Source organism: Micromys minutus (genome assembly GCF_963924665.1).
Source record: "Micromys minutus genome assembly, chromosome: 6".
NCBI lineage: Eukaryota > Metazoa > Chordata > Mammalia > Rodentia > Muridae > Micromys > Micromys minutus.
The window spans coordinates 3707426-3729159 of NC_137975.1; the positions used below are offsets into that span (position 1 = coordinate 3707426).

The following is a 21734-nucleotide window of genomic DNA, read 5'->3' on the forward strand; positions in this document are numbered from 1 at the left end:
ATGTGCATAACATATGGCTAATAACTATGAAGAAACCCTGTATTTGTAAACGTAGCTGTGAAGAAGGCGATGAGGGAGAAATCTCTCAAAATCTCTCTGTCTCTTTCTGTATTAAGGATCAGATACAAGGCCTCGTTGAGTGCCAGCCACATGCCCTCCCATGGAGGTGTCCCCGGCTCTGCACTGCCTTCACTCTATTAAAGAGATCTGCCGAAGGACTACATTTGAACTCTGGCTTGTTGCCAGCTTACTGTGAGCCAGTCCTTGATCTCTTCTGTCCTCACTTCTGACTGAGGGTTAGGGGAAGAGCCAGCTGGGCTCCTGTGGAGGAATGTGTAGGAATGTTCAACGTGATGCCAACGTAATGGTATGTTTTAAAATGTTCAGCGGGTATTATTTTTCACACCCTGTCTCCGTGTCTTTCGGTTTTTCAGGTGAAATAATAAAATGGCAAAGTGCAGCTGAGGGTTGTACTTACCCTTCTTCTTTTCTCAAAGTTGATCAGTCCGCCCTGAAAGAAATGTTTGGAAGAATGTAAGCAACCCAACTGCAGAGCCACGTGCTGTTGGATCACAGTGAACAGGGTAAAGAGATGAGAAAGCCGTAATTACTAATGTTCTTACAATCTCGGCGACTCTAGAGCAAGGCAACCGTCCTTTTCTTGGAGAAAAATGTCCCTTTATTTAGGATGGAGCATCTCCTAATATGTCTGAACCCAACCACAGTAGGAATGATGAAAGCACTGTGAGTCAGACCAGACACATTTGCCAAGCTAGTGAGGAGCGAACAACCCGCTCCGCTTGTCCTTCGGCCACACAACAAAGACAGATGGCCACCGACACACGCTGGAAGCCAAATCGCCAGCGATTTATCATAAGGGAAGTCACTTCTCAGCAGCATCGTGGACATTAAGTTTCAATTCTTCATCACCACCATCCCTCTCAGGGGGTAAATTCGATTCCTCAGCATTTGCTCACTCCCTGCAGTTTCTCAGCCCTGATGGGAGTCCCCGGGATAAGCTGAGGCAGAGGGTGTGAAGAGACATGAGCTTGGGAAATGCAAAATGAACGGGCATGTCTATACCACCTAAATAACCCAGGGAGTGTGTAAGACAGCTTCCCTTTGTAGCTACAGCACACGCGCAGTGGGTTTCACAGGGGAACTGGTGATGGGTGACGATGTAGGCTGCCTGTTTGGTACAGTGTTGTGTTGGGGTTTTTTTCCTGTGACTTATGCTTGTTTACCATCGACAGGATCCGGACATGAGAGGCAAGTGCTCTGATTTAGAAGCCGAATCCTATAAATTACATTCAAATCTCCTTTCAAATATCAACTCCTTTTCTAATTGACATTTTATTGCTACTATTACCAGTCTACTTGTGTGAGTGGATTTTATGTCTTTCCTGATGTGGGTCCAATGATCCACTCCTGAGCAGGCAGCAGCGACAGGATCCGTATACAACGGAATGAGGGGAACCTACTTGAAAATCCATTAATCTGTCTCATCCACCCCTGAATCCATCTGTGTCGCCGATGCTCGGACCCCCCCTCCTCAGCAGGCAGTGCAGTCGTGTGTGTGTGTGTGTGTGTGTGTGTGTGTGTGTGTGTGTGTGTGTGTGTAGCTAACCTTGCTCTATCATCGAGCTAACGTCCCTTACCTTCCGGCCATTTCTGCCCACCTGCTGCCATTCCTAACCACTGCTGCTGCTCGCATGAGCTGTGCTTTGTGACATCTCTGCGCCTTCTGGTGTTTGTTTTGTTTTGTTACCACCCAGTCATGTGTATTGTGGGCTCTCAGCAGATCCTAAGAGACACACGCTTCTTTCCCACGCAGCCAGGAAGAAGGCTACAGGCCTAGCTCCACTAACTGCAGAGAACCTACCTCAATGTAGTCCTGAAGGGCAGTGTCCAGCATGGTCAGGTCTGTCAGGAAGGTGCCGAGGTAAGGCACGGTGCCCTGCATCACACCCTGAAGAGGAGGCAGAGCAGGACTGTCTTCACTGTCACCGAAACGTTAAAGGCTTCACAACACACACACACACACCAGAGAAAATGCTCCTGGATGAGACTGATTTGGAATCGCTAGTGTCTCTTGCAGGACTGAAATTGCTTTAAAGCCTACACACACAGGACAGAAACTGCATGACCCAGTGTCTAACTTTCATTCAGGAAAAGCAACCTCCAAGTGTGAACCAGTAGACCACACTGCGTGCAGTGTGTTCACCGTGGGGTCTACTGCGCTTAGGCCCTGGTATGCGGGCTGCTCTCTAGTGTGTGTAGACACTTCTAGCTGTTTGGAGTGCCCCGAGAGCCTCAGCCTCAGCATCACTCAGAGGAGGGCTTCCTGATGAGCGAAGGAGTCCAGGCTGTCAAGTGTGGGGGGCATCACTGTGAATGATTGGCCATCAGAAAGACAGAGAGAACAGTGACGTTAGGCAGGTTAATCTGGCAAACTTCTCTTTAACCACATCAATGGTGGGTGGTCTCAGCACCGTCGATGTGACAGCAGATGCCACACAGACACCTCAGAACTCCTTCAAAGAATGTGAGAAGAGGGGAAAGTCATCTCTGTGAAATTCTTTCCAAACAGGTATGACCCCAGTTTAATCACTGAAGACACACACAGGCCCAGACTGTGGATGTCCTACGGGACACTGAGGTGACTTGATGACTGTGGTGGTCAAGACAAACAAGTCAAGACTCTGAAGCTGCCAAGGACCACGAGTGACTGGAACATTGAGACATCTATGTGCTATTGGTATGCTAGACTTGGATCTGAGAACAGACAGGTGGACTCCAAGTGAAGTCCAGACTTCAGCTGGCAGGGTTGCGTCTGTGTGCCTTTCTTAGGATTGTCTGTTGTACAGCACCACTTTAGACAATGTGAAAAGTGGCAGAAATGAATAGATTTTTTAACCTCATCTCCTGTGAGTCTCTGTTCTCCACAAGGCCACTGAGGCACACGCATTCTTCCAGAAAGATAAATGGGGGGGATGGAGTGGCGCACGGATCCCTTCTCATATGTGCAGATACTTTGGGAAACCGGCAGGAACCAGGACAATACCAGGCCTCCTGGCGCAAGGAGGGCCGTGTTCTCGGCCAGTCCACACAGGACTCTGTCCTTCGGAAACTCACTGTCAGCGCAGTTTAGTTTGCCCTTCTCTGTTGTGTGTGCAAGGTCGCATCCTGAACTAAAATCATCTCTACCCTCCCTCAGTAGCAGCTATTTTTAACTGTCTTTGAACAACCAAAAAGTTGGAAACACTTTGAGTTAGATCAGCTTTAGGTTACAGGAGAGTTTCAGCTCTCACAAACATCGCTATGATATATCCACCCTCAAGGAAAGTTCTCTCCAGGCAAGGATGAGAATTGTCCTCTTCTGTCCCCATACCCTATGCTAAAAGTTGGGACTTAAGGACGGGGTGAAGATGATAGCAACTGCTTTATTGTCAGAAGGCTGCTTTCAGAAAGGACGCATGGTTTTCTCTGGGATGTGACAAGATCCGGTTAGGACCCAGAATATTCAGGAGACTGGGCAATGATCAGAGGTGGGAAGCAAAAGGGAATGATGTTCTCTACATGCAAAGACCAAATCTTCCTAATGGGAGACAATGTGTTTCCTTGGCCACTTCATCCCCAAAGCTGACAGACATACAGAGCCTAGGAGGCTTCTTACCAAGATGGCGGCAGCAAGCAAGTGAAAGTGGGTGGAGACATCAGGAGCATGGAGATACCTCCACCAACATCTGCATGTTCTCTCACTCCCTCCCTCCTCCACCCTGTGTGTGTGTGTGTGTGTGTCAGGAGGATGGAGATACCCCACTGAACACTTCTCCATCAACAGCTGGTTGTCTGCTGAATTTGTAACTCTAGGTGTTCATTTTCTGCTGGGTCTAACACTTTTGCTAAAGACCTCCCAGGCTAAGAACAGATTAGGCGCAGAACGGAACAGCCTTCTGACAAGTGTGGGCACCCCACAGAAGGAATATGCTGATGCTGTGAGCCAGCCGCCCAGAGGTGCACAGGCCTCTCTCCAGCTGGCAGACGTACCATGTCCTTCTGCAGCTGCAAGCGCCTCTGGGTCCGCTTCTGGTTTTCTTTCACACTGCTGTCCAGGTTTGCAAATTTGGAGGTTCCTTCCTAAGGAACAGGGCACAGAGGAAGGTCATGAAGGAGACCAGTCCTGAGAGAAGGAAAGGCATCTCTACCTGGGTTCTACAATACAGTCTCTTCCTGTGTCCCAAGATGCCATGCTGGCCTCCTGCAGGCCCAGGCTGAGTTATGGCTGTGCACAGGGGCCCTGCTGCAGCCTGTACATGTGGCGCTCTGGGATGATCTTGGTCTCTATCGACTCTGTAAAAGCAGAGTCCCCAATCTGACTAGAATGTCCACCACCACCAGAAGGTCAGCAATTCCCAAAATGGGAAGATATATATTTGCTCATCTTGGTTTTCATGCAAAGTAATCTTATATCGTAAAGCTGAAGCTTTCTTCCTGCACATTTTATGACTTTGTTATCTTGGCCTGGAATGAATGCGCCAGCGTTCTCTGAAGGAAGGCCACTGTGTGGTATTGCTTAGCTAAGTGAAACCTTTACACAGCGAGGCCTTGAGGAAGTCCAGTGCTGGAGTACATCTTGATTAATGAAAGGTGAGCCATTTGTGGGTTTCCCTTAGTCCTGATGCCTCCCCCGTTTGGAACTCTTAACAAGTCTACCCTTCCTCTTGAGGCCTGAGGACAGATGGCCCCCCATGTTCCCCACTTGCTGCCTGGAACAAGAACCCAGCTTCGACATAACAACTAATCATGGGTTTGCTGACTGAACATAAAATGTTTCAGTTTTGTGGTTTCAGGGTCTTGTTAACTTCTTATTTTCCAGGAACTGCTTGAATGGACGGCAATTTCACAATTCAGTATAACCTCTATGTTTGTTTTTCCTTAGTCAGTTTCTCCCAGGGGAAGGGTATCACATGACCTTAGCATGTGACCTTACATCATCGTACAATTACAAAAGGAACCCTTCTGGGTGTTAGGGGCTGACTAAATGAAGCCAATTCATCAATGCATTCTATCGGTAACCAGCTGTGATCCCGGCTGGGGAATGCCACTGGGGACAGAGTCCAGTCTCAGACGTCTCTAGCACAGGTGACATTCCACAGTTTTCTTGGGGACACATGACAGGAAGCTAGTGCTACTTCCTGTGCCAGGTGGCTGCGAGAGCTCCCAGACCTTTTGGATCTAGTTTGCAGTGAAAAATCAACTCTGCCCGACATGAAGACAAACATCCACCTCTTCCTAGTGTATAACTTCTTCCAGAACCTCAACGAGAGGAGGGAGAAAGGGCTACAAACTATTATGCATTTATCTAAAACAATTCTTCTCCTCCTCCTCTTCTTTTTCCTTCTCTTCATACTCTTTCTCCTCCTTTTTTTAAAACAGAGTTTAACAATGTAGCTCTGGCTAGCCTAGAACTTGCTACATAGAGAGTTGCCTGCCTCTGACTCCCAAGTGCTGGGACTAAAAGTGGTTCCTCCATGCCAGGCTTACTTAAAATTCTTAGTAGGGACTTCTAAAAATGTTAAAACCCAAGAATCATAAGGCAGCAGAGGGATCTTAAGGAGCACTGAGGACTTGATCCTTTGAGCAGGGGAGTAAAAGGCCAGAGACAAGGAGCAAAGTTTGTTGATTTCATGACTGGTTTCATGAGAATGGGATTCCATCCCTGCCTGCAGCGTTCAGACCCGAGGAGTCAACCATGCACAGTGCATTCCTATAATCTGAACTCTTGGGAGGTCAAGGCAGGGGGGATCCTGAGTTCAAGGCCAGCCTGGGGCACACCATGAACTCAAGGCTATTTGCACAGTAAAATGCTGATAGAAGAAAAAGAAAAGGATGAAGAAAGAAGAGGTGACTCCTTGTTGCTGGCTCTTCCCAATGCAAATCCAAAATTCGCAATGATTCCCTCTGTGGCCTGAAACTCCTTACACCACCACCCCACCACAGAAACCGTTGAGCTGTCCTGCGCTTCTGTGGCCCGCAGCTCACCACCCTGGCTCTTTTCCTCCTGCCTCCTTTGCTGTTCACACTCCTCGCTACTCTTTCTGCTTCCTCTTCCTGCTTCTCAAGCCATTTTGTTTTCCCACAGACTTATCACAGGAAGTGACTTCAATCATCTCTGTGTTGACGAATTCTAAATTTCTCCCGGTGCTTCCTCCAAGCTCTCACATGGATCCCTGTTCCTCCTGCGCTCTCTGACCTCTGACCTTCTCCCTAGGCAAGTTTCTCCCATTGTCTTGCTTTGTCTCTGCTTTTGCAGAATCCAGGTGCCTTCTGTTGTTCCCATGCCTCAGAGACTTATAGTAGGTCTCGATGACTGGCTCCTGGGTGATGGCTGGATTTTAAGATATGATGGTTAAACTGCAGCTTGGAAGCTACTGGAAACTTGTGTTTGGATGGGTCTTCACAGTGTGAATGCCCTTGCTCCAACCTTGATAGTACCTCACTGGCCACTCCTTTCCACCGGAGCCAGACTCTTGTGGGTGTTTAGACATGCCTTACACTATTGCAGCCAGGGACACCTGTCATCTACCAAGAGGGACAAGAACCAAGATTTGATGGTATTCTGTTCTCCTATTGGTTTGAAATCTACAGAGTCAAAGATTCGGAATTATTCCAGGTTTCCGAAATCGCAAGGTTATAATAAATTTAAGTCAGACTTTGAAAAGGAATTTTAAAAAAATCATTTTTAACAGTTAGAAGGAACAGCACAAATGTTTGCTGATTACTCTGCTGCCTGGGCCGTAGTACTAGAGAAGCGGCACATTCACATCCCACATTCCACAGCTATCAGTCAGTGTAGGAGACACATTAGAGACAGGTCGGTAGTTTCCCCAGTGCTTATTCTGAGAACGTAAGTACCTTGATGTCATCTACAACTGTGCTGAGGAGTTACGCCCAGAACTACACAGTTCGCATGAATAATGATCAACAGGGAGGAGAGGAGAGGGGTCTGTGCACACACAGACCGCCCGCAGCATTCCACCGGCACTCATGACAATGCACAGGCCACCTCGACTCATCGCCAAGGTTCTCAGTTCCTGGGGATTTGAGCCTTATATGACATTTTACTTAGAGTACTGAGGTGGATGTCTCCATTTCAGAAAGGTTTATGGGATCTTTAATGTCTAGATATAGCTTTGCCTCTAAGGTTTCAGCCAGAAGACCGTCACCAGGCAATGAGCTGCACTCAGTTCAATTTATGTGCCTGTGGAGGATGACGCCGGGCTATTGGGATTTCGGTGTGCGGCTCCAGTTGGTCTAGCTTTGTGCTGCAGACTGGGAGGCCACTAAGCCAGGTCCTTCCAGCCAGATGGGTTTCCATTTAAAGTCTGCAAATCCAGAAAGATGCGAAACAAGGGGCAACATAACACCAGGAATCGCTGTGTGCTTAGTGTGCAGTTCCTCAGACACCAGGGCACACTGCCCACCAATCTCAGCTGCTCCCAGAAGGAACCGGAGCAGGAAAAAGACAAAGTTATGTGAATGACAAATCCAGTGATTGGTGCAGTCCAACAATGTCTTCTGGATGTATAGTTCATGCAAGGAACTATACCAAGCATTGGGAAAACAAGGAATGGGCCTCTGATTGTCCCTAAGTTGGTGTCACAGTTCAGCTATACTTGATGTTGGGTGTGGACCTTAGGAATTACAGGCATGCTCCATTTACCTATGGGCCTTAGCTAGGTATAAAAAAGACAAGAAATGCAGATGGTAGAAACTGTGAGGATAGTAACTAGCCTGTACTAACCGATTGTGCATAAAGTTATTTGTCATTATGTGAGTAATTATTTTAACGTGCCCACAGTCATCAACTATGAGAGAACTCCTGGACACAGAGGCTGTTATCAACCTCCATATTTCTAAGGACTAGTTCAATGTTTCATAAACACTAGGCACTCAACACATTTCTAAAGGAGTAGAATGACTCAGGCTATTCCTTTGCCCAGCAGGCTCGGGAGTCCCCACTGATCTGGTGTCCACTAAACATTGCCAACTGAAAAAACATTGTGCCATTTGGTCCAAACAAAGGGTGTGGACCTGCAGGCTGGCCTCTGCCGTTGTAAGAGCTGTGCTGCTGAGAAGGGAAATAACCTAAGGCCTCACATCCACACAACCGATGGCACTGAATATCTGCTTGTTGAACACATACACATTTGAACCCAGGTTTTGATGTCCAATTGTGTGGGTGAGAAGGAGAAAAGCTCAAGTGGGCTCAGTATTTTCTCACTCCCAAGTTTCCCAGATTCTGTATGAGATAAAAATTCTGCCTCCCAGGAGGCTGAAGGAACTTTAAGCTGATCGTCTCCGTCACCTGGGGCCCCCTAGGATCCTCACCTTCATGAGTAGTTCCCGACTGGTTAGATGGTTATTATGATCAGAGAAGATATCTGAAAGTTCTTCAAACATCAGCATCCTGTCCCTATGAAGAAAGGATGAAGGAAAAATAAACAACAGAGACACAGGAACTCCAACACGGCAGCGTAGCTGTCTTCAGTACTTGCTGCCTGGAAAGACTGTTTGGCTCTCAGGACTCGGGTCATGCTGCACAGATTGAGCTGATGAGTGTCTTCCCGTGCATAACTTTGTAAAAGACCAACAGGGGCACCAGAAAGATAGGAGGAATTTTTCTAATGATGCCTATTTAATTTTAAAAAAGTATGATTTACTTGGAGCATCAGGTTCTAGAGTGATGCTTCCTTAGTTCTAGAGTGATGCTTCCTTAATTAAGTTTAAAAAGCATTTATCCTAGTAATATACACATAGTCCTGCAAAGGTCAGTCACCTTGGACAGACACCTAATTGTAGAGAGAAAGAGGTTATGGCCAAGAGCTTGCCCTATTCTCACTGCTAACTGTTGAGAGCTGCAGATACGGAACCCAAATGTTTGGCATCCTGGGCCAGAGTTCTTACTCTCAGAGTCAGGGTGGCCCCATCATGGTTCTACAGCCATGGTGGATGGGTTCAAACCTCACCTCACTACCTCCCTAATGTTCCTGGACAAGTTGCTTAACTTTCAGATTTTAATGTTTCCCTCTGTACATAGGAAACCTGTTGCCGGATGACACAGTGAAGCACCTGTAGGGTTCTGGCTCCTCTCTATGCACTGCCCCTCAGGAGCACCCTGCTTGCCTGTGCACACCTCTCTCCACAGCCAATGAATGGATGATTCTAAAGGCCACAAATGATTAGCAACCAAATCTCCACATATGCAACATCGTCATTATCATAAAATGCCATTGCTAAGACTTATTTGCATTTTAATGAGTATAATATTATTTGTGCAACAAAACCATAAAACTATTTCTGCTTTGGAGAAAGATAATTAAAAACTTAATTATTAAAGTATTTCAATAGAAATAAAGTAGGTAGGTAGCCTCTGTTTGCTGAAAGCTAGAATTGTAGATCATGATGAAAATGGTGAATAGAGAAGAATGGATCTTCTCTTTGACAACTGTGATGGTTTGCATACCCAAGGAGAGGTGGCACTTTTAGAAGGTGCAGCCCTGTTGGATTGGTGTGTCACTGTGGGGGTGGGTTATAAGACCCTCATCCTAGCTGCCTAGAAGTGAATATTCTGCTAGCAGCCTTCAGATCAAGATGCAGAACTCTCAGCTCCTCCTGCACCATGCCTGCCTGAATTTTACATCCGACTGTTCCTCTGCTTATGGGAAACAGTAATGAGGGTTGATATCAACTGCCAACTAATGACTCCTTAGGACCCATATCTTTCATCAAATGTATGTTCAGAGGAAAATTTATCAACTCATCTCTCTCCTACAGAGTGACCTGCATTACTGAATATCATAAAAAAGGAGAAAAGAAGAGAAACAAGAGTGGGAGTCATGAAAGAAAAGGCTGCATTTGCTGAGCCCATGCTTGAGGTCACACAGGCACAGGGGAAATTTTCCTGAACAGAACACCAGTGGCTTATGCACTAGGATCAAGAATTGACAAATAGACCTCATACAATTGCAAAGCTTCTGTAAGACAAAGGATACTGTCAATAGAACAAAACGGCAACCAACAGATTGGGAAAATATCTTTACCAATCCTGCATCTGATAGAGGGCTAGTATCCAATATATACAAAGAACTCAAGAAGTTAGACTCTAGAGAATAAAATAGTCCTATTAAAAACTGGGGTACAAGAGCTAAACAATGAATTCTCAACTGAGGAATATCAAATAGCTGAGAAGCACCTAAAGAAATGCTCAACATACCTAGTCATCAGGAAAATAAAAACCAAAACAACCCTGAGATTCCACCTCACACCATTCAGAATGGCTAAGATCAAAAACTCAAATGACAGTAGATGCTGGCAAGAATGTGGAGAAAGAAAAAGAACACTCCTCCACTGTTGGTTGGGTTGTAAGCTGGTACAACCACTCTGGAAAACAGTCCGGCGGTTCCTCAGAAAATTGAACATAGTACTACCTGAGGACCCAGCTATTCCACTTCTGGGCATACACCCAAAAGATGCTCCAACCTATAACAAGGACACATGTTCCACCATGTTCATAGCAGCCTTATTTATAATAGCCAGAAGCTGGAAAGGACCCAAATGTCCTTCAAAAGAGGAATGGATACAAAAATTGTGGTACATTTACACAATGGAGCCCTTACTCAGCTATTAGAAACAATGACTTCATGAAATTCTTAGGCAAATGGATGGAACTAGAAGCTATCATCCTGAGTGAGGTAACCCAGTCACAAAAGAACATACATGGTATGCACTCACTGACATGTGGATAGTAGCCTAAAAAGCTAGGAATACCCAAGAAACAATTCACAGAACTTATGAAGCTCGAAAAGAAGGAAGGCCAGAATGTGGATGTCTCAGTCCTTCTTAGAAAGCAGAACAAAATACAGGAAGAAATACAGGAACAAAAAGAGGATCAGGAACTGAAAAAAAGATTACCCAGAGACTTCCTCACCTGGGGATCCATCCCATATGCAGTCCCCAAACCTGGTCACTATTTGCTGATGCCAAGAAGTGCTTACTGGCAGGAGCTTGATATACATGTCTCCTGAGAAGCTCTGCCAGAGCCATGCTGATAGAGATGAGGATGCTTGCAGGTAACCGTGGGACTGAGCATGAAGGAGCTAGAGAAAGGACTGAAGAAGTTGAGTTGAAAGGTTTCCAACCCCATGGGAAGAATAATAATGTCAACCAAACAAACCCTCCACAACTCCCAGCGACTAAAACACCAATCAATGGACACACACGGAGAGACCTACGGCTCCAGTTGCATATGTAGCAGAGGAGAGAACTGTCTGGCATCAATGGGAGGAGAGACCTTTGGTTAGTGAAGGCTCTTTTTCCCAGTGTAGGGAATGCCTACGCACTGAGGTGGGAGTGGGACGTTGGGAATGCAAGCCTCTTCATGGAAGCAAGGTGAAGGGGAGGGGAAGGGAGGGGGGAATGGAATAACATTTGTAATGTAAATACAGAGAATATCCAATAAAAATGTTTAAAAAAAAATCACCATGAAAATCTATCTCCAATTATGTCTGTAAAAAAAAGAGAGAGAGAGAGAATGTATTATTTGGTTGAGGTGGAACCCACCTGTGGTGGTTCCCTGTTTGCTGAACTCTGGGGAAGGATTAGGAGGGAGGCCTTGGAGGAGGTGTCACTAGGGATGGGCTTGGAGGTTTCAAAGCCCATGGTAAATCTAGCTTCTCTCTCTGCCTCAGTCTCCTTCCCTCAACCCTGACTGCCAGTCAAGAAGTAACGTCTTAGCTACTTCTCCTGTGTTGTACCTGCTGGCCACCATGCCCCCTGCTATGTTCATAAACTAATCCTCTGACACTGTGAGCAAGTACCTGATCAGTCAAATGCCTTCCTTTATAAATTGCTCTGATCGTGGTGTCTCCTCACAGCAGTAGGGCAGTAACTAAGACCTGACCCTAAATGTGAATCATACCATCCCACGGGCTGGAGTCCTCAGCAGAACAAAAAGGAGAAACCAGTTTCAGTACAAGAACTCAGTGATCTGCTTTCTGACTGCAGATATGATGGGATCAGCCACTTTCTCTTCCCACTGCCACGCCTCCTACAGCCCTAGAACTGTAAACCAACATGGACCCCTTCTTCCTTAAGTTGCTTTGGTCATCGTGTTTTATCAGGGCAGTAGAGACTCTACCTAAGACAGCTTCTAAATTTGAACTAAAATGGGTACAAGCTGCCCCTTCCTTTGGAGAAGAAAAAGAAAAAAGAAAAACCTCTGGTGCACAAGCCAAGTTTCAGACGTTAAAGGAATACCGTAATGACAGAGTAAGATCTCTGTGTTGCTGATTATTCCAGAGGCTGGACCGAGAAGTATGAGGAGAAAACAGCACCAAATGTTAGTAGTTAACAACCTCAGTCAGGCGCCGTGAAAGGAGCCCCTCCCCTCATTAAGACATTTTAATATGCTGGAGTGGAAGTAGACACAACCTCTTCCTACCAAACCTCAAAAACTGAGACCCTAATGGTGCACATTATCCCTCACACTCTGGCGCAGCTCAGGGTTTTGGAATGAGGCTGAAAAATAGCCGGAAGTCATGTAAACTGTCCAACGCCATCACTCCACAACCTCATCCCTCCAGATCCAGATAACGAGCAGCCCTCCAAGTCGCTGAGAGGCTGGTGAACGTGGCTCTGCATCCACGGAGAGTGAGTGTGGTTTCTGTAGCTGCCCACCCTCGGAATTCATTAAGGCAGCCTTCCTGGAACGCACGGAGGGTTTCAAACATGTTTCTCTCGTCATATAATATGTGCTCTGACGGTAAGGATCCATGGTACGGAAGCAGCAACATATAACCCCAGCCGGCACAGAGCAGGCTCTGGGGAACTCACTTCGGGACGGCAGCCCAGGCCTTTTTCAGCCGATAGATGGAATTGGACTGAAGAGCGGAGACGATGGCTCTCAAGGAGGAGAAATTCTTCAGGATTCTACATTCCTGTGTGGGGAGTGAGGAGACATAAAAGGCATTTAAACATCAGTATTACAGTGGGTTGCTGGTTTCCGGTGTAAGAGGTATTACAGCTGCTATGAATTCTTACCACCGATAGGCAGCTGTATAAATACTGGACATCAAAAAGTGACTCCTTCCTCCCACCCCAGTCACCAAAACACTTTATAGGTCTTGGCACCATGAGCTTGTTTTTCCCTCTAATATACTTTTGCGTTGTTGTTACAGTTTTATGGTTTCCAGCTTTCCCAGTAAAAACCACACGAGGAGGGCCTACAAGGCAATGCAGAGAGTGCAGCTTTCTTCAGCAAATAGCGTACGCATGCCTTAGAAGTACACGTAGAGAATCACTGTGCCCTTCAGGCCTTCCGCGTGGGCTGGGAAGCAGCCACCGTAAGTTCGGGTGGTACAAAGAGCTCGAGGCCCGAGAGGTGTACAGAACTTGGCAATAAAAATTCACCACAAGCTGAACTTCAGCTTTCACGGTCTTAGCCAAGGGGGGAGTATTTTTATCCACATTCATCTGGTTTCAAATTGGCTTGTCCAAGGATCGTAAACATTCAGAAACACCTTGGTACTTCGATGCTTTCAAAATAGCTTGGGCTTTTAAAAATAAGATTCAGTATTGGCAGTGTTTTGAAACAAAACAGAGAAAGGACAGGAAAGGTTCTGGGTGTCGTTTTCTGAGCAAGAAGAAAGGCTCCATGCTTAAAAGCACTCTACCCCAAAGGGCCAAGCCCATAGTGTGGGCAGTCAGTGGTCCCGGAGGCAGAAAGTTTGCAGATAGTAGGGCTGGTAAAACAGGGAAAGGATCCCATTGTTGGCTGGCCTGGGGTCTGTCTAGGTCAGAGCAGATGCTTTGTAGAGGTCCACGGGAGTGCAGTGTTCCTTCCACACCTGAAGACACTGGATGAGCACCTTTGGCTTCATGCAGAACATGTCAGCCAAGAGGTGCCAGAGTGGTTGGACAAAAAGGCAAACTTGCTTCAAGAATCATTTTTCTAAGCAATGTTGATCTGGACTATGAAGTTAAAACAGAACTCTCCAATTTGTCATGACAAAATTTTGCACGCCAACCAAACCTGTATAACCTGAAGTGTTGTCTTCAGAGTAAATTTTAATATACTTCATAAAAGTCATGCCCAGTCTTTTAAATTGTCTTGATGCCCCTTTATTTAAAAAGAAAACAGAAGAAGAACAGAGGCAGAGAGAGAGAGGGAGGGGAAGAGAGGGAGAGGGAGGAGGGGAGGAGGAGGACGGTGAGATATAAGAATGACAGAGGAGAGAAAAGACAGAAAGGAGGAGGGGGAGGAAAAGGAGAGAGGAAAGGGGGGGCAATGGCAGAGAAGAATATGATTAAGGAACAGAGGGAGAGGGAAAGAAAGAGGGGAGGACAGAGAGGAAGGGAGAAGGAAAGAGAGACAGGGTAGAGAGGGGGTTGTAGCCCTGCTGCTGTCTGGAAACCTCCCTCTGACAGCACGGTTCAACAAAGGTTCAGCATCCCAAAAGTATGTTCTAAAAATCAGGAAACTTGCAATAAATAGAGACACCCAGGCCCCAATATATCATGTCCACCGTAATAAACATATGGAACACATTATTCAGTAACAGGCTGAGGCTAAGGGCTTGCGGGAACACATGAAGCATCTAGTCCTGTTTCTAGAAAAGAAGGCATATTCCAAAAGATGCAGTGTAAATCCAAAACTGCAGCGGAGGGGCCAAGCCAAGGGTACACACCCATATTCGGTCAGAAATAGTTTCTACGTAAAATTAATATCATTTTTCAAACTTTTTTTCAACAAAAATCAACTATGAGTAATGAAGGGAGCATAAATCTTGGCAGGGCGCCGCCTGCGAGTTTTATGAAGTTATTCTCCCCAATTTCAAGAGACATAACATATTCAACATTGGGGGAAACCCACTGTACTATCAAGGCAAAGGCCTCTTGGCTTCGTGCACATTGTATGCGATGCGGAATACACTGGAGTTACTCAGAGTTTTCTTATCATGTAAACACACGTCTATATTTAACTTCAACTGAAAGTCCTGATCTGAGTCACTTTGCCCACACCGGGATGCTGCGTTCAGGCTGTCTACGTAGTTCAGCAAATGTGAGGCATGAAGACCGTTTACTTTTGAGACATAAGTGTTGTGATAAAAAAAAATTCTTAAATTTCTAAGAAAGAGGCACTCCGCGCCAGCACCACGTTCCCTCAAAACTCTTGCTGTTACTTTTGTGGAAAAGTGAGTTCTTTACAATGTCCATCCTCTGTTTCTTGCTTTATGTGTGCTTGCACACGCACGCTCGCGTGCAGATACTAGCTTGTAGGGGGTAATAAACAGGCATCTTAAAGATTCAAAGCAAGGCAACTTCTCTGGACCTATTGTGGCTTTGCTCTTTGGTCAAAAACAATACAAAAGTGTGACAGACTTGGGTGTTGTGTCCTATAAACAAGGCACGGTGGAAAAATACATCCAATGGGACATGAAGCTGAATGTGTCCTGGTTGAGGGTCAGCTATGGCCCAGAACATAGACTAATAGGTGTTCATATATTAACTAATCTCATAATCCTTCTCACTGTAGCTTCTTCTTACCCAGAAGAAAACTTTCATCTTCAAGAACGTAGAAATTCAAGAACCTAAAATCCTACTCTTCAATGAAGTGATAGCCATTCTTGCTTTTATAAAAAATGTGTGTATGTGTGTGTGTGTGTGTGTGTGTGTATATATATATATATATATATATATATGGTTGCTATTTGAAGACACACCAGAAGAGGGCATCAGATCCCATTACAGATGACTGTGAGCCACCATGTGGTTGCTGGGATTTGAACTCAGGACCTCTGGAAGAGCAGTCAGTGCTCTAAACCACTGAGCCATCTCTCCAGCCTCACTACTGTCTTTTTTGATCACGAAACTCAGAGATAACTTTTCCCTCCTTCATTTCTGTTCATTTTCTATTGCTGACCCCTGTCCTGCATAGGGTGAGGTCACTCAGTGAGTCTGGCTCCTGTGCAGCTAAATCAGTTGTGGTCCATCTTATTACATCCCTAAAGTGTAATGTTGTAACATGAACACACTAGGAACTCACAACATAGATGAACAATGAGCTAGAGACTGTGACTCTCTCTACACCGTGTTAGACACAAGTCATGTGGGGTGGGAATGGTGGCTCCAAGAGACTAGATTCTGAGCCTCAGCAGAACATAATTCATGCCTGCAGTCAGGAAGGTCATCTACCAAACACAACGACAGGTTTTGTTAAAGACAATTACGTGAGCAATGTTGATCCACTTCTGGATGACTCTGGCTCGCTGCTGAGTTTTGAGTTCTTTGCTCCCCAGGATGGTGCTAACGACACACTTGGTGAGGGTATTGAACTGAGAGATGGTGGCCCGGATCGTAGGAGCCAAATGTTTGTTTTCTTTTTTATCCCGCTGAGACCAAATGCAGCCCAGGCAGTGGTGAGGTACTACTTTCTTGAATAGTTGCTGAAACAAAAGAGGGATGGACATGAGGAACACGCAGGTGCTTTACGCAGCGTGGCATCTGGAACATCTGGAATCAGTGGTGTGTAAGTGCACAAGCCACTGCTTGACTTGCCACATGGTTTCCATCTTAACACACAAACAAATCAGCGGTGACTGGATCAGAGAGGCCCATGTGCTGTGTTGTTTGTCTGTTTGTTTGCTTGTTTTGTTTTTGCTTCTTGAAACAGGAGCTCTCTATGTAGTTCTGGCCATCCTAGAAGTCGCTACATATACCAGACCGGCCTCAGCCTGTATCTGCCTACCCAGTGCTGGAATCTAAGGTGTGAGCCACCACACCCAGACTCCCACATGATCTTTTAGATTTGTCTAACCGAGGGGGAAAAAAGATGAGCAAAAGAAAATTTAAATCATCAAAGACATATTTATCTACTCGCCCTGCCCCAAAAGTCAAGTAACTCTGGTAAGATCAGTGCTACTAATCAAAAAGGAAAACTGGGAATGGTCATTTAACCCCAAAATCCTGGACACTCAAGAACAGCAGCTGCCTGCCATGGGGACAGATGATCTGGGGCCGCCTGGGAAGAAGCTTGGGTAAGAATAACACACGCCAATCTCCCAGAGCAACCGGGTCTCGTTCTTCAAAGCAGAGAAAGAAACTAACAGGGGGAAAAATTAACTTCACATACTCACAGAAGAATGGGGGACCTAAAGTCTGGGTTTCAGGTCTTTTCCTTCAAGCAATGAAAGTCAGATTTTCTTTATCTTTCCCTTATATTAGCAGCTGGACAACAGCTGATCAGGCTGATCGGACTCTTGTTTATACACTGAACATACGGTGTATGAACGCTGGTATTAGGAAAGGTGACCGTCAGGTATTCCACACAGACTGCGCAGTCTACCTCCCCTACTCTATTTGCTTTCCAATTGGATGGAAACTGGCCATTTCACATGCTACAAAAGTTCAGTGCTGAAGAGTAAAACCACTGTGATAATTACTAGTTTTTGGCTATGTTTTCCAGCAAAGTCCAAGCTACGAAATGGGACTAGCAAACCAAATGCGCACAGCACAGAGAAACAGCCAACATTCAAATATGCAGGAAGCTCACATGGAGACGGGCTGCCAGATATGGTCACATGTGGACTCCGTGAGCTTCCTTCATCCCAACTTGGGCTTTCACCCCTTTACAGTCCTCCAAATAAACAGTTCAGCTCTTGAAATATTTATGAGTCCGAAGGGAGAGAAATACTCACAGAACAGGGTAGATTCTGTTTCACTAGGATTAGAATTCTTACTTCCCTCTGTGACCCGAGCCCTGAGGAAAATGCACTTTCACCCAGGGCTGAAGGAGAGCTGGGGCTTGAATTATTCACACCAGTGATTCACATAGAGCCTTAACTCTCCTTGTACAGACAGACTCTCTCAAAGACTCAGAAGGAATTGTACCACAGTCCCCTCCCTGGGCCAATGGCGCTGTCACCACCCCACGTCTTAAGTGGAGGCACATCCGAGACACAGCAAGAAGACCTACTGCGTCCATGTAGGTCAGCTGTTCCGCCACGAGGTCCTCTGAGAAGCTGGTGAATTCTGCTGACCCTCCACTCTCCAGTTCCTCTTCCTCTTCCAGGCTGAAGGAGGTGCCCAGTCCATCTGTCACAATGGGGAAGCAGTCAGCACATGGGGCCTCGGAAGGCTTGGCTCACAGCACCAGGCTATCCTCTCAATCTGGAAGACGGGGACTAACTCTTCAGAAAACCACAGGCAGAGGTGAACACGAAGAACTGAAGCAAAACGGAGACCCGATCCTGTGTGTTCTCGTGTTCTTACTAAGCTCAGAGAGGCCTTGAGCGATCCCCTGAAATCATTCAGAGGCTAGCCTAGGCAAAGACTCCCGAGGGGAAGCTGAGCACAGCCCTCATCTCAACCCCCACCAACTCCATCATCACTTCCAGACTAATCCCGCTAATACCCGCACCCCAGCCCTGCGACCCTTGATGGTTGAGCCACTGAGAACCAGGTGGCCAGCCAGTGTCTGGTAAGGAAGGACGGGTCATCTGGCTTTCACAGATGTGGAGGAGACCCATAGAACTTTCAACAGTATTTAGCAGACTTGAGTGCTGCTAAATCAAAGGGCTGCTGTCACACAGGCCTCCACACAGAGGGTGCGAACGTGTTCAACAGATTGAAGGTAAAGGCTCCGGAAGCCTATACAGCTGCGCACCCATCAGAAAGTTACACAGGTCAGAGCCTGAAGAAGTCCTTGAAAATGACTGCCCATCTGGAAGGGCCCGGCTCCGGGAGCCTCCAGCCTCCTGTTTGAAGTCTCCTCACTGATGTCTTCTCCCAGGCCTGAGCTGTTTCCTAGCCTCATTCCCACCACCCTCCCTGCTCCCTTCCAGTCAACACTGCACTTCCTCTGGGGACGGGGAACCTAGTCACACACAGCCGTATCTAGGCGGAAATTCAGTTCTGGGTTACTGCTCCCTCAGCATGGTCACGGTTGTTTTTAAGTCTTTTCCTTCTCTTTATGGGGTCGCTGTACTGAATTGATAAATCGTATTCAAAGCTTCTGATGAGAAACGGGGTACCCAAAGTGAGACCTTTACCTATCCAGTACCATGTGCTACCTGCCCACTCTGGTGGCAGGGCTGTGATTACAGGACTGGCTCTGGGCCTCAGAGCTGAAGGTTCTGTTATGAATGGGATTAGGTTACATCTGGGAACGGTAGGAGAGAGTCACTATTCCTGCTACCCTAGTACAAGCAAAAGTACCCCACCCCATAGAGGACGGTGGAGCCTCATGGCACTACTTCTCCACTCAACTCCGGCACTTTCAGTGAAGAAGAAATCTGCTGTGCCAATCAAAGGTTCAAAGAGCCTTCTATTCCTCCTGATGACTACAATGTACTCTAATACCCCTAAAACAATGCAGAAGCTGTCTAGCTTCTGTCAAGGAGAATACAGGGTAAGGACTAACTGCTCACTCATCCATCCATCTACCCATTCATCCACCCACCCACCCACCCATCCATCCATCCATCTACCCACCCACCCACCCACCCACCCATCCATCCACCCACCCACCCACCCATCCACCCATCCATCCACCCACCCACCCACCCATCCACCCATCCACCCACCCACCCATCCATCCACCCACCCATCTATCCATCTATCCATCCATCCATCCATCCAGTACTTGTAAATCTGGCGTGCACCTAGCATGATGCTATGTGTGAAAACTATGATCCTTTCTCTCTGAGACCTGGCATATGCTTTCCCTGCTCCTGATTCTCTATGGAGTTATATTAAAATCTCTATGCACAGTTCTGCTTTTGCAGACATACAGGAAAGCTCACTGCTTTCCCTAGTGTGACATGCGGGGGGGGGGGGGGCAGTGAGGAACACAAGGTAACCAAGTCCCGACACTCCTCTCCAGGAATGGAGCCTGCACTTCATAAACAGGGTCTGGAGCATTCTTGGTAACAATTGCCCATTCTTAGGAAAAGATTCATTCTTAGTTACTGTCTAAGGTTTTTGTGAAGTCAGGGCACCACCCTAGTCCCTGCCTCTGCCTGCCAAAAGAACTCTGCCCTTCAGTCCCTGAGCTGGAGAACACCAATGACTGGTCCCACTGGTTCCCCAATTAGGCATGGGGCCAGGGGCAGCCCCAGTGGGGAGAGCTGGGCTCCAGTGCAGGAGCAGCAGCAGCAGCAGCAGCAGCAGCAGCAGCAGCAGCATTTTCTATTCCAGCACAAAGCTGGGCAGGCAGGAAGGAGGCCCTGAAGGGAGCTGGAGCTTCCCCGTATTCCAGCATTCCTGGCAGATGAAGTCATTTGAGATACAAAGCCTTTGGCAATCTGAGCCAAATGATGCAATTGCTTTCCCCTTCTCTGGTCCCCAGTACACACAAACCAGTCAACAGGTACCGGGTCGGAATTTTAAGTTACTGTATTTGCTTTGGCTCTGGGGTAGCATCTCTTATCTGTGTTAGGAGCCATTTCCTCTCCCTCACTGAGGAAACCACGCATTACTTCTAGGAAGCGCCCATCAGAAGTTCCAAGTGGGTCAGCTGCCGTGGAGACTGTAAGCCGGAGCCTCAGTGAAAGGATATATCATCATGCCTGAGCCTGACAGAACCTCTGGACTCATTTCTTCAGAGCTTGGCACATCTACGGCCAGCAGTGGTGGCCCTGCATTTGTCGTTGGAAACTAGAGGTCAGCCTTCAATAGGAAAAGACAGCCTCAGAAGCTTCCTCTGATCTGGTCCTTAGAGGCAGTAGGTGACAGCAATCCAGGCTGCCGGGGGACCTGACTGTAACGCTTTTTGGAGCAGAGGAGAAACACCTCCTCCAAGCTTCTGTGAGAGGGAAGTGGACCTGGATCCTTGTCAGACACACAGGGCTGGTTTTTGTCCCAGGTTTACATCTGACAGGACATGGTAGGCAGAGAATAAGTCACATTCACAAGGGGAAGTTAAAAAACAATCAAGGAAACTCTGTTCGTGGTAACAGTAGGAACCCTGGGCAGTTACTTAGCTTTTCTGAACCGGTTTTACAATTTAATCTTTAAAAATTATAAATCCAGTCTTGAAAATCCCTCTTTTCACTCTAAATCTTAAGGCACTGAAGTTAACAGTTCAATAATTTTACACCTCTCCCAATTTTCTAAAGGTACCAGGGTTTCTTACTGAGTCAATAAATGGGGAACCCCCACATTGCAGAGTCCCAGCGGAAGTTTCCCTGGGACCAAACCAGTACTCACTGTCGGAATCCACGTCCTGCTTTTGAAACTGTTCAAGAAGGTTTTGAGCTCTCCTCTCTGGGTCGGAGCCAGGCATCATCTGTTTGAGATACTCCAGCAGCTTCTGCAGGCAAGGGAAGTCAGGGGGCTCCCGGAAGTCTTCCGCACACTGGTCAAGCCAAGCCCTCAGGATGGAAGCAATGGCACTGGGGGGAGACAGAGAACCCACTGAACCCGATGCTTGTGGCACCCCAGACAGGCCCTGGATACCTCAGCTGGTAGCCGAAGGGGACTTGGGGGGATTGATAATGTTTTGCTGTTAGAAAAAAATCCATCCAAGGCAGAGGAAAGGTGAGAAGAGGCTTTACTGAGTTCCAACAATCCAAACACAAGCCACTAATCGAGGATCTGCACAAATTAAAGACCAGAAAACCAGGCTATCAAGATGACGCAGTAAGTAAGGCACTTTCTACCAACAACCTGAG

General features: G+C 46.8%; 1 protein-coding gene across 2 annotated transcripts in view; it reads right to left on the reverse strand.

Moving 5' to 3' along the window:
- RGL1 (ral guanine nucleotide dissociation stimulator like 1) overlaps positions 1 to 21734 on the reverse strand; it is a 104981-nt gene that overhangs the window by 18276 nt on the left and 64971 nt on the right. Inside the window, exons 5-12 of one of the 2 annotated variants that reach the window (XM_080917861.1) lie at positions 21271 to 21455; positions 18038 to 18156; positions 16293 to 16508; positions 12898 to 13001; positions 8395 to 8479; positions 4051 to 4140; positions 1883 to 1969; positions 479 to 511 (exon numbers count right to left, since the gene is read on the reverse strand). In XM_080917861.1, coding sequence (XP_080773987.1) covers positions 479 to 511; positions 1883 to 1969; positions 4051 to 4140; positions 8395 to 8479; positions 12898 to 13001; positions 16293 to 16508; positions 18038 to 18156; positions 21271 to 21455 — 919 coding nt within the window. The remainder of the gene's footprint in view (positions 1 to 478; positions 512 to 1882; positions 1970 to 4050; positions 4141 to 8394; positions 8480 to 12897; positions 13002 to 16292; positions 16509 to 18037; positions 18157 to 21270; positions 21456 to 21734) is intronic. The other variant, XM_080917862.1, reaches the window with a different exon arrangement.